Genomic DNA, 13,678 nt, shown 5'->3' with positions numbered 1-13,678 from the left:
AGTCAAACAATGAACTTCCCTAGTCAATTTATTGACTCGTGGCCAAAAGTAGTCCCACGGTTTTATTTTTTTTTCCAAGATGTGAGATTTGAGGTGAATCTAATTTAATTTTAATAACTGTGCTCATGCTGATTGAGGTATAAAAATAACCATCTAGTCCAATTAAACACAAATGACAAGAGTGGGAGAAAAAGCAGACAAAAACACTTAATATACCAAAATGATTTAGTCAATTTTATTTATTAATTCTGTGCTTTATAACTTAATAGCACAAAAAACTGAGTACCCTACACCTCCAAAAATTGTGATCCTGCCTCTTGTGGGAGGATTATGGGAGAGGACACAGTTTCAAAAGAAAACCAAACAAAAATACACAGAAGGCACAACCAGCTGTCCCTTGGAGTCGCCTTGAAGTGATCCAGCTCGTCACATCTACAGAACTGAGCCAGCATCAAGGTAAGAGTGCACCGCAAAATCTCCTCGTCCAACACTTGCAGTAGCTCTCAGTGCAGTTCTTGAGGGGAAAATGAAAGTCAAGAGTGATACAAGGTCACGGTGAGCGTCTTCACAGCATTTAAACTGCACAATACTTTCACCTCTATACCTAGAAAAAAAACATTGCTATATACAGGGGGACTAAGAAAAGTTCCCATCATCTGTACAATCATGAACATACATAACTTACTCCCAAATTTACGAGAATCTCATACCAAAAAAAAAGGGACAAAATAAGTCACTTAGCTGCAGTAACAAATCTCCATTGCCTGGCTTCCATTTTCTGTCACTTAAAGAGCTTGGGTCAAAATAGACTGTGCAGCAGCTTTCAAATTAAAGTTCACATTTTAAATTCATTGAATTGGGGGTGGGGGATTTTGAAGTCCACCTCAGTGTTAATTTTCTTACGGCCGGAACTCCAACTCGTCTACACTTATGACCTTGGCCGGCATGGAGGGAAGTTGTTGATCCAGCACGTCTGAGCCAAACCACTTAGAGAGGCCTGGAGGGGGGCTCCTGCCGTGTCGCTGGGGACCATTTGTTCGATGAGGCCCTTGGCTCTGAGACTGTGAGCCTGGGATGCTCTGATGTACTGCAAGAGGAGACAAGTTTAATACAACATATTTTGAGCTGATGGACAAGATAGCAGGGAGACAGTCCCTTACACTTAAGTCAGTGAAGCACTTGTCAAAACAAATGTACTATAGTCTTATGGGATGACTAGCATGTACATGTGCATGCATTTTGAATAAACATTTTTGAGATGCAACACTTCACCAGCATTTGTTTTTACTCACTTGGTCTCTGTTGCTGAAGTTGCTGCTGCATTACTGCCAGCTGCATTTGACTACTTGCTCTGGGAGGTAGAAGCGGGTGCCCTCCTGTGGCGCTGAGAGGGTACATCGGTTGGCCAAGTATTGCAGGGGGCAAGCCTTGAAGCTGTGCAAGGTCATGTTGATATATACCTGAGCGAGAGAGTTGCAGTGTTGGTTAGACTGCAGTGTTAAGGACCAAAAGAATGTTTGATGTTACCTTGGGCAAGTGCAGGTGCGAGCTGCTGGGGTTGGATTCCCTGTGCAAGCATTCGTTGAACCACATTGGGGTGGAGCTGGGGAGGAGGGCGCACCATTGGTACATGGGACAGTAGCGGTACCGGGTAGATAGGACGAGGGAAAGTGGAGGATGGTCCTGGCAGTGCAGTGGTAGACGTATGATGTCCAGCAGAAAGAGGCTTGAGTCGCTCCTGGTCCTTGCTTGGCAAGCTCTGAGACGTCGATGTCACTCCACCAGACTGGGCAGCATTCCCTTCCATGGCATCCAGGTGTAGATTAGAGGAGTTTTCTATCATGAGGAATGTCCAAAAATCGCAACATTCATAAATTCAAATATGTACATCTGTAGGCCAATGAAGGCTCTGTACCATCTTGTGCTGTTGCTTCCTCTTTGGTCTCTGATCGACCCGATGGATCATCTTTGCTTTTTTCTTTCGTCGCATACATTTTGCGGATCACTGATGTGGGTGTAAATGATGGAGACAGCTAACAAGAAAATAAAACACTTTACTATTTTGTATCTGTGAGACCTCAAGGAACAACTTTGTGGCTGGGAAGCACAAAATGTTGCTTACCATACTGGTGACGGCACTGCCTGGTGAGTTTCTTCCAGCAGGCTGGGTGCCTGGGCCAGGGGAGCGGTTAACACGCTGTGGACTGAAACCAAAAGCACATTAGATACAAGTATGCTACTAAAAAAAAAAAATAACCTACTTTCATAGCTTATCTGATTAAATACAGACCTGATCAAAATCTTAAGACCAGTTGAAAAATAGCTAGAATTTGCATTTTGCATTTAATGAGGTTTTAAGTAGAGCTACAATATGCAAAAGCAAGAAGGGGGAGAGAGACAAAAAGCACTTTGAAAACGTAATTTATTGAAAACAATTAGGCCGTTTTTCAGCTGATGAAAAGTTGAAGACCATCGCTCAAAAAATAAAAACTCTCCAAACCAGAACAAAAAATGTTCTCAGTAGGACTTTAGGACTAGAATGAGTAGCTCCACCATTCTTGTGAATCACTTTAAAAATTCGTTTGGGCATGCTTGATGCGAGTGTTTCCAGGAGGCTAGTGGGAACATTGCTCAAAGTGGTAAAGATGGCGTCACGAAGGGCATCAACTGTCTGGAACTGATGGCTATTTTTATAAACTTCCCTTGCCACCCATTCCCAAATGTTCTTTATGGGATTTAAATCAGGGGAGCATTCAGGATGGTCCAAAAGAGTGAGGATATTCTCCCTAAAGAAGTCCTTCGTCAAGCGAGCATTGTGGACTGCAGCGTTGTCCTGTTGAAAAACCCAGCTGTTACCACACAGACAAGGGCCCTCAATCATGACGGATGCCTGCTGCAACATCTGCACGTAAGCACCCGCGGTTTGACGACCCCGCACCACCTGAAGCTCCTGTGTTCCACTGAATGGAAAAAGCACCCCAGAGTATGATGGACCCCGACCCGACCCGACCCGACCCGCCCCCCCCCCCCACACCACGCCAGGTAGAAAACATCTCAGTTGGGATCTCCTTGTCATGGCAGTAACATTGGAAGCCATCTGGACCGTCAAGGTTAAATTTTATCCTCAGAGAATAAAATTTTTTCAACCTTTCAATGTCCCATGTTTGATGCTCCCTGGCAAAGTCTAAACGGGCGTTCAAGGAGACGAGGTCTTTGAATTTGTTTTTTCAGGATCTTTAAAAAAAAAAATGTAGAATGACAGTCTTACTGCTCCCAACCTCAGTAGCAATGGCACGCTGCGAGAGGCCTTGCTTATGCAGCTCCACAATCCGACCAAGTTCCAAAAGAGAAAGCTTCTTGGCTTTAGCCATCAGGAGGGCACAACAGTGTGAATGCCTGACAGAAAAGGAATATTTTGAGCAGATTTTGGCTTTTATAGCCTGTGGTCTTCAAGTTTTGATCAGGTGATAAACAACCTATTTCAGTTTTTTTGTTGAAATTACAAGTTCCAAATGTTTTTTGTCCCACTCCCCCTTCTTGCTTTTGCATATTGTAGCTCTACTTAAAACCTCATTAAGATCCAAATGTGCAAAATGCAAATTCTAGCAATTTAACTGGTCTTAAGATTTTGATCAGGTCTGTATATGCAGTAAATGCTAGGTTATGAGCATACTGCACACCCCCATTGCTTTTTGGGATATTTACTGAAGCAAAATTAGAAGTCCCTCACCGATTTCGAAAACATTTGTCCTGTGGTAGCCTGTTGTAGCCAGACTGGTGTTGGTGGGCATGTAGTGCAAGATCCTGGTGAAATGCTAGTGCCTCTAGATCTGCATGAGTCACTGGCATGGAGAGTGCCCTCATCTGGGGGAAAAAGTAAAATGTTTAAGAAATTGACAAAAAAGAAAAAAAAAAAAAAAAAAAAAAAAAAAAAAAGAGGGGGAGGGGAGAGTTCAGGTAAGTTGATAAAGTACAGTGGAACTTTGTTTGGCGTCATGAATTCGTTCCAGAAGGTCTGATTGTAACCACAACCAATGTTAGCAGAACACATTTTTCCCATTAAAAAAAACAAACAAAAAAAGGTATTCAATTTGATCTGTTCCAGAAAGCCAAAAAATTTAACACAAAACATTTTTATAGATTGAATTATAGTTTGATATGCAGTAAACTTTAAATGCATATAAACATAGATGTGAAAGGAATAAATTAACATTTAAGGTGACCTTCACTCAAGACATGAATGTGACTGTTCCCAAAGACACAATGTGGCAGCGAGATCAACCACCACCATCTTCCTGTTTTACCATGAGTTATTCCTTGAATTTAATAGCAGCTCACCTCAATAACCCAAAATGGAGAAAATTAAGTTGCCAGCATTTTTGACAGTGAATTCAAGAAGGTGGTGGTGGTTGATTTTGCTGCCACGTCGTGCCTTCAGGAACAGTCGTCTTCAATGAAGCTAAAAGTACAGTAATTTCCCAACTATAGAGCGCACCAGTATATAAACCGCAGGTGTCCATGTTGTAAGATGGGATACTTGGTACACAGCTTTTAAATTAAATAAATGCCACCCCCCCAGTCCAAACAGAAGCTGTAGTAATTCTACACTTGATCAAACTTCCCAGTCATCCTCTGCATGAACAGTTCAGGTTGCTTCCATCGGGTCGCAGATACGGTGTTCATAAATGTAGGACCAATAGGATGAGAAATTCTTTGGTTCCGGCAGCCACTGCTGAGCTGAATAACTCTTTGTAAGGTTGGTGCTGTATTTGTTTAATATTTGCTTGTTTGTTGTCCATGTGATACTGCTGGCTGTAGGACAAATTGCCCCTTGGGGATAATAAAGTTTACCTTGACTTACCTTAAAATGTGTCTGATCAAAACACGATTGCTGCAGAGATTTCAAAACATGATATGAGTTTCCACTTCACTACCTCCTGAAGCTGCACTCTCAGCTTCATGGGGCATTCAGTTTTTAGCCATAAATTATCTGCATTGCTTTACAAGGCGCAAGGTTTAAAGCATGAGAGAAAGTACGGGCTTACACACCGAAAACAACCTTAAAATGTTCAATAACCCTTTCATTCGTCATTTAAATGCTTTTAGAATTGTTTTCTGCCTGTAAAATAAGCATGTTTTGTGTTAACACTTTTGAGTCAACTTCTGAAGACTTAGGACGACATAACGCAGCTGACTTCGTGTGGCCATTTTGTTAGATAGCTAATAGGATACTAACAAGGAAGGACGTTTTGTGCCACATTAAGGATACAGTTGGACTCACGCAGTGTATTGACATCACAAGCGACGCCATATTGTACAGTAACTGAAGAATTCATGCAAACAGAGGCAAAATTGTGTTAATTTAACATTAACCAAAAACACGTTAACCGAGGTTCAACTGTATTAAAAAAGGGATAGTTTTTTTTTTTTCTTTCTTAAAACATGTAATTGTATGACATCAGCATTATAGTTCATTAACAGCGGCTTACTCCCCACTTGGTCTCCCAAGTCCAGTACTGGTCAGATTTCTGTGATGAAGAACGTAGTCCTGCTTAGTTGCTGGGGACAATTGAGGTTGGCTTCTCAAAAGAACATGCGTTGAAAAGATTAATACATTTGCATCACAAAAAAGCCTTCTAAAATAAATAAAACCTCAAACGCTTGGCGTTATTGGTCTCCTGCCGTATCCCTGCAAGACACTCGCACCTTCTGCCGCTGTGGAACACATCCGTAAAGATGGCCACGGCACCCTGTCGCAGAAGTAGATGCGAGCGTCTTCGTCACATACAAGAATGCACAGGAGACAGTGCGCAGGTATACGGCTGGAGACAAAAGCAGAGCATTTTGTGAGGTCAGATTTTTTTGAGAAGGCATTTTTGTGATGCAAATGTATTAATCTTTTGAACGCATATTGTTTTGAAAAGCCAAACTCTTTACTTAATTGTCCCCAGCAACAAAGCGGAACTCCGTTTATCACAGAAATCTGACCAGAACTGGACTTAGGAGACCAAGTGGTGGGGGGTTAAGTCGCTGTTAATGGACTACAATACTGATGGGGGATGTCATACAAATTCATGTAAATAATGTGAAGTAACATCAAGTTCTGAATAGCATGTCGGTGAAAGAAACCCTCCAAGAGGAACAGTCATGCTACCTGCTGCTGAGCTGCAGATCCAGGGCTGATAGACCTGTGTATATCAGCAAATTGTTCAGGCATCATGGGCTGAGGACCAACTGGGAAGCCTTGAGCTGCCATGAGGAGACAGCAAAGGACTACTTTATCCAGCTTGTTTAAAACATAACATGTCAATGCTAAACAGGACAAATATGATTATCCACTTAAAGAGCTATTTGTAAGAAAGCTTAGAATAAGTATAATGAAGACGCAAACACTCCTTAATGAACTACAGTACATGAGTTTGTTTTCTGCCAAGAGCACAACTGTGGGACAGTACTTTGAAAAACAATATTCACTACACCATAAGGATGCAAGACCACAAAAAAGGTAAGTGTGCTCAATTCTACAGCTTTAGAGTTCTTTCCAAAATGTTTAATCTAACCTTTTGACTATTACCTGCTGAATGTGGTAACCGCCTATTGAAGTAGTCAGGTGAGAGTGCCCTCTGTGGAAAGAGAGGTGGTGAGGGACGCTTGTGCAGGAGGCCATGTAGCGGGTTGGGAGCCGCTGGGCCTTCAGAATTGCCCAAAAGGTTGCCAAGTAGTGCGGGTGAGCCACTACGAACCGGCCCTCCTAGGAGGTCCTGCGATGCAACACGGTGTCATTTTTTGGTAACTTTTCCACCCAAAACTACTGTGTCATTTGTGAGATATTCAAAGGGCAAATAACTGATGTTCAACATTTTGACTGATCTTTGACTCATCTCAAATACCTGGAATATGTTTTTTGGCTGCTGAGCAGGCATCTGAGCTTCAGTTAGTGTCACCACCGATTGGTCTGCAGATGGCTGCAATCATACACAAGAAGATTGAATTTGTCAATGTGCAATGGAACCGCAGCATGACTGGCTTTGCCAAACAGTAACAGAAGTTTCAGCCTCTGAAGCAAATTTATGCCCATCGCTGTCTAATCAAATTATTTTCAAAAGTCCTCCAGGTTATATATAGTTTTTGTTTTGCCATCACAGAGGGTAATCTTTTCTTTATAAGTGAAACATGTCCAGTCTAGGGCAAATATTGAAATGAGAAATACTTACATTGCTTGAGCTGGTTTTGGGGTGAGTTGGCAGGGTTCCACTTGCCTTCATGCTGCTGACCAGTTTATTAAAAGCAGACATGTCTGTGTCACGCGGGCGTGAGCGGGCACTAGGACCACCAGTTAAAGCCTCCTCTAAATGCTCGGCCATGAAGGGCGTCCCATTTCCTTTCTTTGGATGGACCACCTTTTGCATGTGTGGTTCTGAGCCTAGTTTCATGCCCTTCATCTCCCCCTCCACCTCTTCCAGGGACAGCACTGCTCCGGAGTGAGCTATGGTTGAGATCATGATAAAACTCAATATAAACAATAAATATAAATCACAATATAAAAAGGTCTTCTCTAAAAACACCTGGGCATTTTTATTTCTCAACAGAAGACTCACAAGGTTACCAAAGAACATGAATGAAATTCATTCGATTTTATTAAGTGTACGCAACATTTTTACATAACTGAAGTAGCACTCACTGCTTTCCCGTAGGCGAGCCTTGTTGACTGAAAGTGTGGAGAGAAGAGGCTTCACGTCTATTTTGGCCTTGTGCAACAGTTCCAGTATGTCCACCTTCTCTTTGCCCTCCGATGATTGAATGGGTGTGAAGTATGAAGCGGGACTTTGACGAGGAGATGTGCCGAGCCCTTCAAGCCCTTTATTGCAAGGGAGTTGCAAGATTAACATTGAAACTTACTTTTCCCCTGCACTGGAACAAAGAAATCTTACCTGCTAGTTTTTCCAGCTCCTCATGCGGAGTGGACCTCAGGCTGCTTGAGCGGCTGCCTGAAGGGCTCAAGTTACTGGAGAACCATTGACTGAAGCGGCTTGCTGATACAGGTCCTTCCCCTAAAACATCCTCAATCATCTAAAAAGACAGAAGTCAGAGACTATGAAAAGTGATTTTTTTGGGGGGGGGGACCCAAACAGCAGCAGAGGGAAAAAGTGCCACTCACGTTTAGGCTGTTTTACTGTATCATTTGAGTTATTCAGCACAAAATGTGCCGGAAGACAGTGTCACAAAGCCTCCTCACTAGTTCTTGTTCAATGTGAATTAAATATACTGTAGCTATCTTGATGCGCATAAACTTTAAAAAAAAGAGAACTTAAAAGGAAAACTGCACTTTTTTGGGATTTTGCCCATCCACAAGCCTTATGATAGACATGAGCACACATCTCTTTTCTGTGTGTTCTAAAGATATAAAAACAGCTAAAATAAGGCAACTAAGAATGCACATAATGGGATGCACCTATTACGCCTATAAAGCCTTTGGGGGAAAAAAAGGCCTCCAAAAACTGACAACAGCGTCCCATTTACATAATGTAACACATATTAACCAAGGTATAGCAACAGTTATTGTTAACATTGTTATGCCAAAGAACTACGTTACTGGCGTACCACAGCAAATAGATGGATAGGTACGTTGAGTCCAAAGGGGAAACCAGGACACGTTTTTTCAGAGGAATTTCAGAGGAAACCCTTTGTTTAGCCTTATTTATGATGCTATGCTTGTCATCTAACACCAGTAGTGCACCCCAGTACTTACAGATGCCAGTCCTGGCATGGTCTTCTCCAGATTAAAAAATTCATTGAAGTCAAAGTCTCCAGCTGACTGCTCTGGCAGCACATCTGGGTGGGGAACCTCCTGATCGGCTGTAGGGCGCAGACTCACACCTTGCTCCTCTGGCTGTCCATTGCAGGCCACTGATGCACATAAACATGGCAAATAAGCAACAGTATTTTGAGTCGAGTCACAAGATAACTTTGAACTTACCCTCTTTGACAGACTCGGTCCTCTTCCTTGACCGCCTCGACTTGCGTCTGTCATCTTCCAGTATTTTATCATCAAATCCAATGAGCTCTATCGTCTCAGACTGGCTTGTAGGACCGCCAGAGAACCATTCTGGCTCTTCCTCCGCATAAGAGTCATTCCTTCTCCTTTCACTAAACACACGCTTATCTGCAAAATCTCTCTCTCTCTGGGATTAAAAAACAAACAAGGATGAAACATTGGCTTCGGCTACATGAGTAAAGTGATTTGATAACTGGCATGGAACAATCAAGGCAGCATGTGGCAATCTTTAGTTTCTGCTAATACAAGATATGACTGCATGCATTATGGAAGGACAAAGGTTCGAGCACATTAACAAGTTCATCTTGACAGAGGTCTGAATGAATCTGAAGGGCAAATTCATGCTTTTTAAACTTTAGCATTCCTTCTGTAAAGCGTCATGAGATAACTTCTGTTGTGGATAAGTTTATAAATAAATCTGACTTAAGTCTCAGCTGTAATGCTAAACAACTGAGTAAGACTGATTTGGAATGAAATCAATGTGAGCCAACCCTGTATCGTTTATCCTTGAAGTCTCTGTCCCGTTCCCTCTCCTTCTCTAGGCGGGCTTCTCTCTCAAAGGCTCGGGCAGCAATGATGCGTCCGCTACCAATTCTGCGCGTCCCTCCTAAACGGAGACTCTCATTCTCCTTGTTTTCAAGAGGGCTGATTGGTCGAGAGGAGTGGACAGCAGGTGCAGCATTGCCTTGGCATCCACCTCCAAAGCTGCGACGCTGTGGGCTCAGTATGACATCCAAGTCATCCTCTTTTAGCCGCTCACGAGGATCTGAACAAAACCCAGCAAACTGGCTTAATTTTAGCTGAGCACAAACATTTTACCAAAATAAAAACCCCACAGTATTAAAGCTTAATAGCAAAATAACTTTCAGATTGTTCACTTAAGTTTAACCGTGTCTGACCAGTCAGTGGCAATGCATAAAAAGAGTAGTTTACATTAGTGTTGCGGAAGAGCAATATTTTCATAGCATGAAAGAAAAAACATACCACACATTACAATGTTCCATGAACACCATCATATTGCAACTCGCACCCTGTTGCTGAGGCTACTTTGGCCATTTCCACCATTTGTCCGTTGGTAATGAGCATGCAATATGAATAGTTTGAATTTTAAGGATTCCGGTTCCTTGTTTCAATTCCGGTTCCTAACGATTCTCGATTCCGCTGCCTTTAGCAGCAGGGTCATAAAAGTTTGGTTTAAACGAGGGCACTAACCAAGAGCCAAGAGTACCTACTGTATGAAATGTCTGAACTTCCTCAATTTTTTTAATGATATGAACTTATCAACTTTACGATTAATTTCTCAGATCTATTGTCACAGGAAGTCTGACATAGCGCATCAAAGACAGGGGCACTCTTATTTCTACACCATGAATCTGGATGTGTTTAATCATGTTGGTCGTTCACCCTCCTTTGCATATCATTGTGTTGCAAATGTTGCACTGAGCAGACCGCTCTTTTTTTTGTATTAAGTTAAGCCAAACTTTGCAGCTGCTTCTTCGTTGGTGTTTGCGGCCATTTCTTCCGGTCGTCTGACTGGACATCAAAACTAGTCATCAAAATAAAAATGTTTTTAATGATCCCAAGAGAATCGGAATGTTAGTCCGGTTACAATCGATATTCAACACTCAATGCCCAACCCTAACTATGAAGAATCAATAATTGAGTAATTGAAATGTTTGAGAGAGCTCAACTACAGGGGATCATCCAGCATATTCTGTGACACAGTATTCAATTTCAACAGACATCTGTTCTTGCTCTGGAGATTGGACAGGCATTTACCTGGGATTCTTCTTTTCAGCGGAACTCGATCCTCCGAATAATCCTTTTTAAAAGCATCCATTGGAGAGTTGCGTCCTGAGGTGGGATACAGCGAGGCATGCCACTTCTCAGGGTCCCAGACACCATCACTGCACCAAAATGTTAGAAATTAGTTAACAAGTGGGAAAATGGACTCAAGTACAGTCATCCCTTGCTCTCTGTTCGAACATCATTTCTTCACTATTGAGTTTTTTCAAAAATAAATACTGTTTCGTGGTTGACTACGGCCTATTAGTCCAAACAATGTATATTGAAGCAAAATTTATGCATTTGTGACCTACATTAACTATTAAAATGTTCTAAATGAGATAAAATACAAACACATTAAGGCAATACAAGACGCACTGTATCCTAGCTACATGCACTAGACCATCGCCAACGACAGGCTTTTCTTATTTTATAAATTATCTCACAACAGGCACACGGCACAAAAACAATTGACATAAGATGGGGTACGGTTGTGTTGTGCAGTTAAAACTCAACTCCGAATCCCTGACTTCACTTCCTGTCCACACATCTGGAAGACATTTATTGTAACACACAAGCACGAGTCTTATGTCTGAAATGGCTTATTTTCTGAATATATCTACTATATTGGGTAATATGGGTGTAAAGGTGACTACAGGAGTGTTACTTCATGTATAGTGTTGTAATAACGGTGAAATTAATATTTAGAACATAACAGGCTTTCTATGCTCCAACTAGGAAAATATTCAATTTATTAATACTAAACCCAACCTCATGGAAAATTTCATTTAGTGAGGCATTACTGTACTAATGATTACAGCTGTCCTTTCATCAAAAACAGCAATATCATTCTGGACTTCTTTAGACAGCAAGACTCAATCAACACCACTACTCACTGCTGGTTGTAGCCAAGTAGTGCAATGCAGTCCATTTTGCCACTCTTACTTCAAGAAGCAATTAATCCAAAAATATATTTCACACAATTGACCCAGTGTTACCCATACATTCACTTATTTGAGGCCAACTTTTTCTCACCTTTCCAGCATGTTGCTGTGCTCACAACTTTGCAGTGTGTGTAACCCCTCCCTCCCCCATCGCTCAGTGTAGACACAAAAAAAAGGGGAAAAAAGTAACTGAAGACATTCACTTCAAACACCTTTACAAGCGTGCAGCCCGACCTTTGACCAAAGAAGCTTGGAGATACCCTTCCATCATTTGTGACCACTTCCTGGTGAAATACATCAACCAGTGGTGTTCTAAGTGCAGCCCAGGGCCCATTTGCACCCCCACCACACAGATTGCAGTCCTGTGAGAAACGCAACTGCAATCCAGTTTTCTTTGATCAGTTTAATTGATTATGACCACGCACACATCAAAACCAAACCCTTGTCTGTGTCTTAGGCTGCACGACCGCCCTTGAGGTTCAAGGCTGATATTAAAGCAATTACTGATGTAGCGGTCTTAAATTCATTCTGAAACAGAACAGTGAATAAACTTCAAAAGGTGAGCGCTGAAATTACAAATGTCAAACCTACTCTAACGCAGCAGGGGAGAGCAGAGAAAAAGAAAACCACATAATTCACGTGTAGTGCAGAACCAGTCGTTTGGCGACAGTTTACCACACATGCCAAGAATTAAGTCTTACCTGTCATATTTCTCTGAGAGACATTCTGGCCTTTCATTGGATATGGGCAACTCTTTTATGTAAAGAAGCTCCTCCTACATAGACAAATTAGAATTAAATATTACACTCAAACACATCAAAAAATTAAAACATCCCAAATGTTTTTTTCCCCCTCCACCCCATCACCTTGGTATATCTATGTGGAGCTGTTGCTGGTTTCTTAACTTGATCCGCAGCATCACCACTTCCATTTTTGTCTTCAACACAATCGTCACCGTCCATGGTGGATTTTAGATACAGGAAAACAGCTTCAAGGCAAACAATGACTCTGTTGGAAATAAAGTTCGCATATTTAAGAGGCTGCATTCAATGTGCGCCCTGTGGCATGAACCAATTGAGGACATACTTGTTAGATGCATTTAAAGTCAATAAATCTTAAGGGTCAATGCTCAGTCAACAGCAAACTAAGAATAAAGTAAAGAATGTTGGGGGGGGCATCAAAAAGCAGAAGAAGGTCAGGCCAAAAGGTTGCCGTGCACGCTGAAATTCTGACACTGACGAGTCCTAGAAAGTAGCAACTATCCAATTAGCAGGTTAATTGATTACAGCTTGAAGGCAATGGGTGGCATCTATTGCAAATGAGCAAAATGAGAAGACGAAATACGTAGTAAAATATTTTAATAAAACTACATTAAGATAAACACATTAGTAGTTATACAACTTAATTGTTTATTTTAAAGTTCTGGGAAACATTTCACATCATAAAAGACACCTGAACCTCATGTTCAATACACATTTTACAGCAGTCTAAAACGCGGTTAAATTAAAAACGAACACACAGCAACGACTCACCGGTATGCTGGCTATGTAGGAAAGTGGTTGAGGTACAGTTCACGTTCGTCAGCTAGCTAGCTAATCGAGCCCCTTTAGCTAGCTAGCTAGCTAGCCAACTAGCTGGGGAATGGGATAAAGCCCACCCACGGAATCTTATGCCAGCTAGGCAGTTGTAGTGATGTAAAGAAATGAAACGTACTAGGGTGACTTAAATAACTGTACGGTCTTATCTTATTATCTCGAAATAATCTGAAATACTTGTCTACACGCTCTCTCTTCCCTGAGTCGTAGCAGCAATTTTTCTCTGATCGCCGCTTTAAGAAGGTCCTCGGAAAGCTGACGCAGTGCCCCTCGCGCCTTTGTAGAAATGGAACCAGTCT

The 13,678-nt window shown here is 41.8% G+C and overlaps 1 protein-coding gene across 2 annotated transcripts; it reads right to left on the bottom strand.

Annotated features, from left to right (window-relative positions):
• Nucleotides 1-209: 209 nt before the first annotated feature.
• Nucleotides 210-13,645, bottom strand: eif4enif1 (eukaryotic translation initiation factor 4E nuclear import factor 1). Of its 2 annotated transcripts, XM_054785588.1 has the most exons (20): nt 13,317-13,644; nt 12,651-12,792; nt 12,486-12,559; nt 10,835-10,962; nt 9,547-9,821; nt 8,978-9,182; nt 8,750-8,907; nt 7,932-8,070; nt 7,682-7,858; nt 7,215-7,486; nt 6,891-6,965; nt 6,575-6,761; nt 6,155-6,249; nt 3,731-3,864; nt 2,123-2,204; nt 1,916-2,033; nt 1,528-1,836; nt 1,293-1,460; nt 904-1,087; nt 212-514 (listed from the first exon to the last, which is right to left on the bottom strand). In XM_054785588.1, exons 2-20 carry the CDS (start codon nt 12,744-12,746, stop codon nt 433-435), a joined length of 2,958 nt encoding a protein of 985 aa, XP_054641563.1. In that variant the 5' UTR covers nt 12,747-12,792; nt 13,317-13,644; the 3' UTR covers nt 212-432. The 2 variants fall into 2 exon arrangements, with proteins under 2 accessions (XP_054641565.1, XP_054641563.1); XM_054785590.1 differs by lacking the exons at nt 8,750-8,907; nt 8,978-9,182 and having other exon boundaries at nt 210-514; nt 13,317-13,645.
• Nucleotides 13,646-13,678: the final 33 nt, after the last annotated feature.

This window comes from Dunckerocampus dactyliophorus, chromosome 8 (genome assembly GCF_027744805.1).
Source record: "Dunckerocampus dactyliophorus isolate RoL2022-P2 chromosome 8, RoL_Ddac_1.1, whole genome shotgun sequence".
NCBI lineage: Eukaryota > Metazoa > Chordata > Actinopteri > Syngnathiformes > Syngnathidae > Dunckerocampus > Dunckerocampus dactyliophorus.
Note: the sequence above shows the minus strand (reverse complement) of the source record. Positions and strands in the feature narration are given on the sequence as shown.

Bases quoted from the DNA above. Each gene is read 5' to 3' on its own strand.
- eif4enif1 (XM_054785588.1), bottom strand. From the start codon at position 12,746: ATGGACGGTGACGATTGTGTTGAAGACAAAAATGGAAGTGGTGATGCT. The intron at 12,560-12,650 runs GTGATGGGGTGG...TTGTCTATGTAG, and splicing joins CTCCACATAGATATACCAAG to GAGGAGCTTCTTTACATAAA. The intron at 3,865-6,154 runs GTAGCATGACTG...TTTTTCCCCCAG, and splicing joins GATCTGCAGCTCAGCAGCAG to ATGAGGGCACTCTCCATGCC.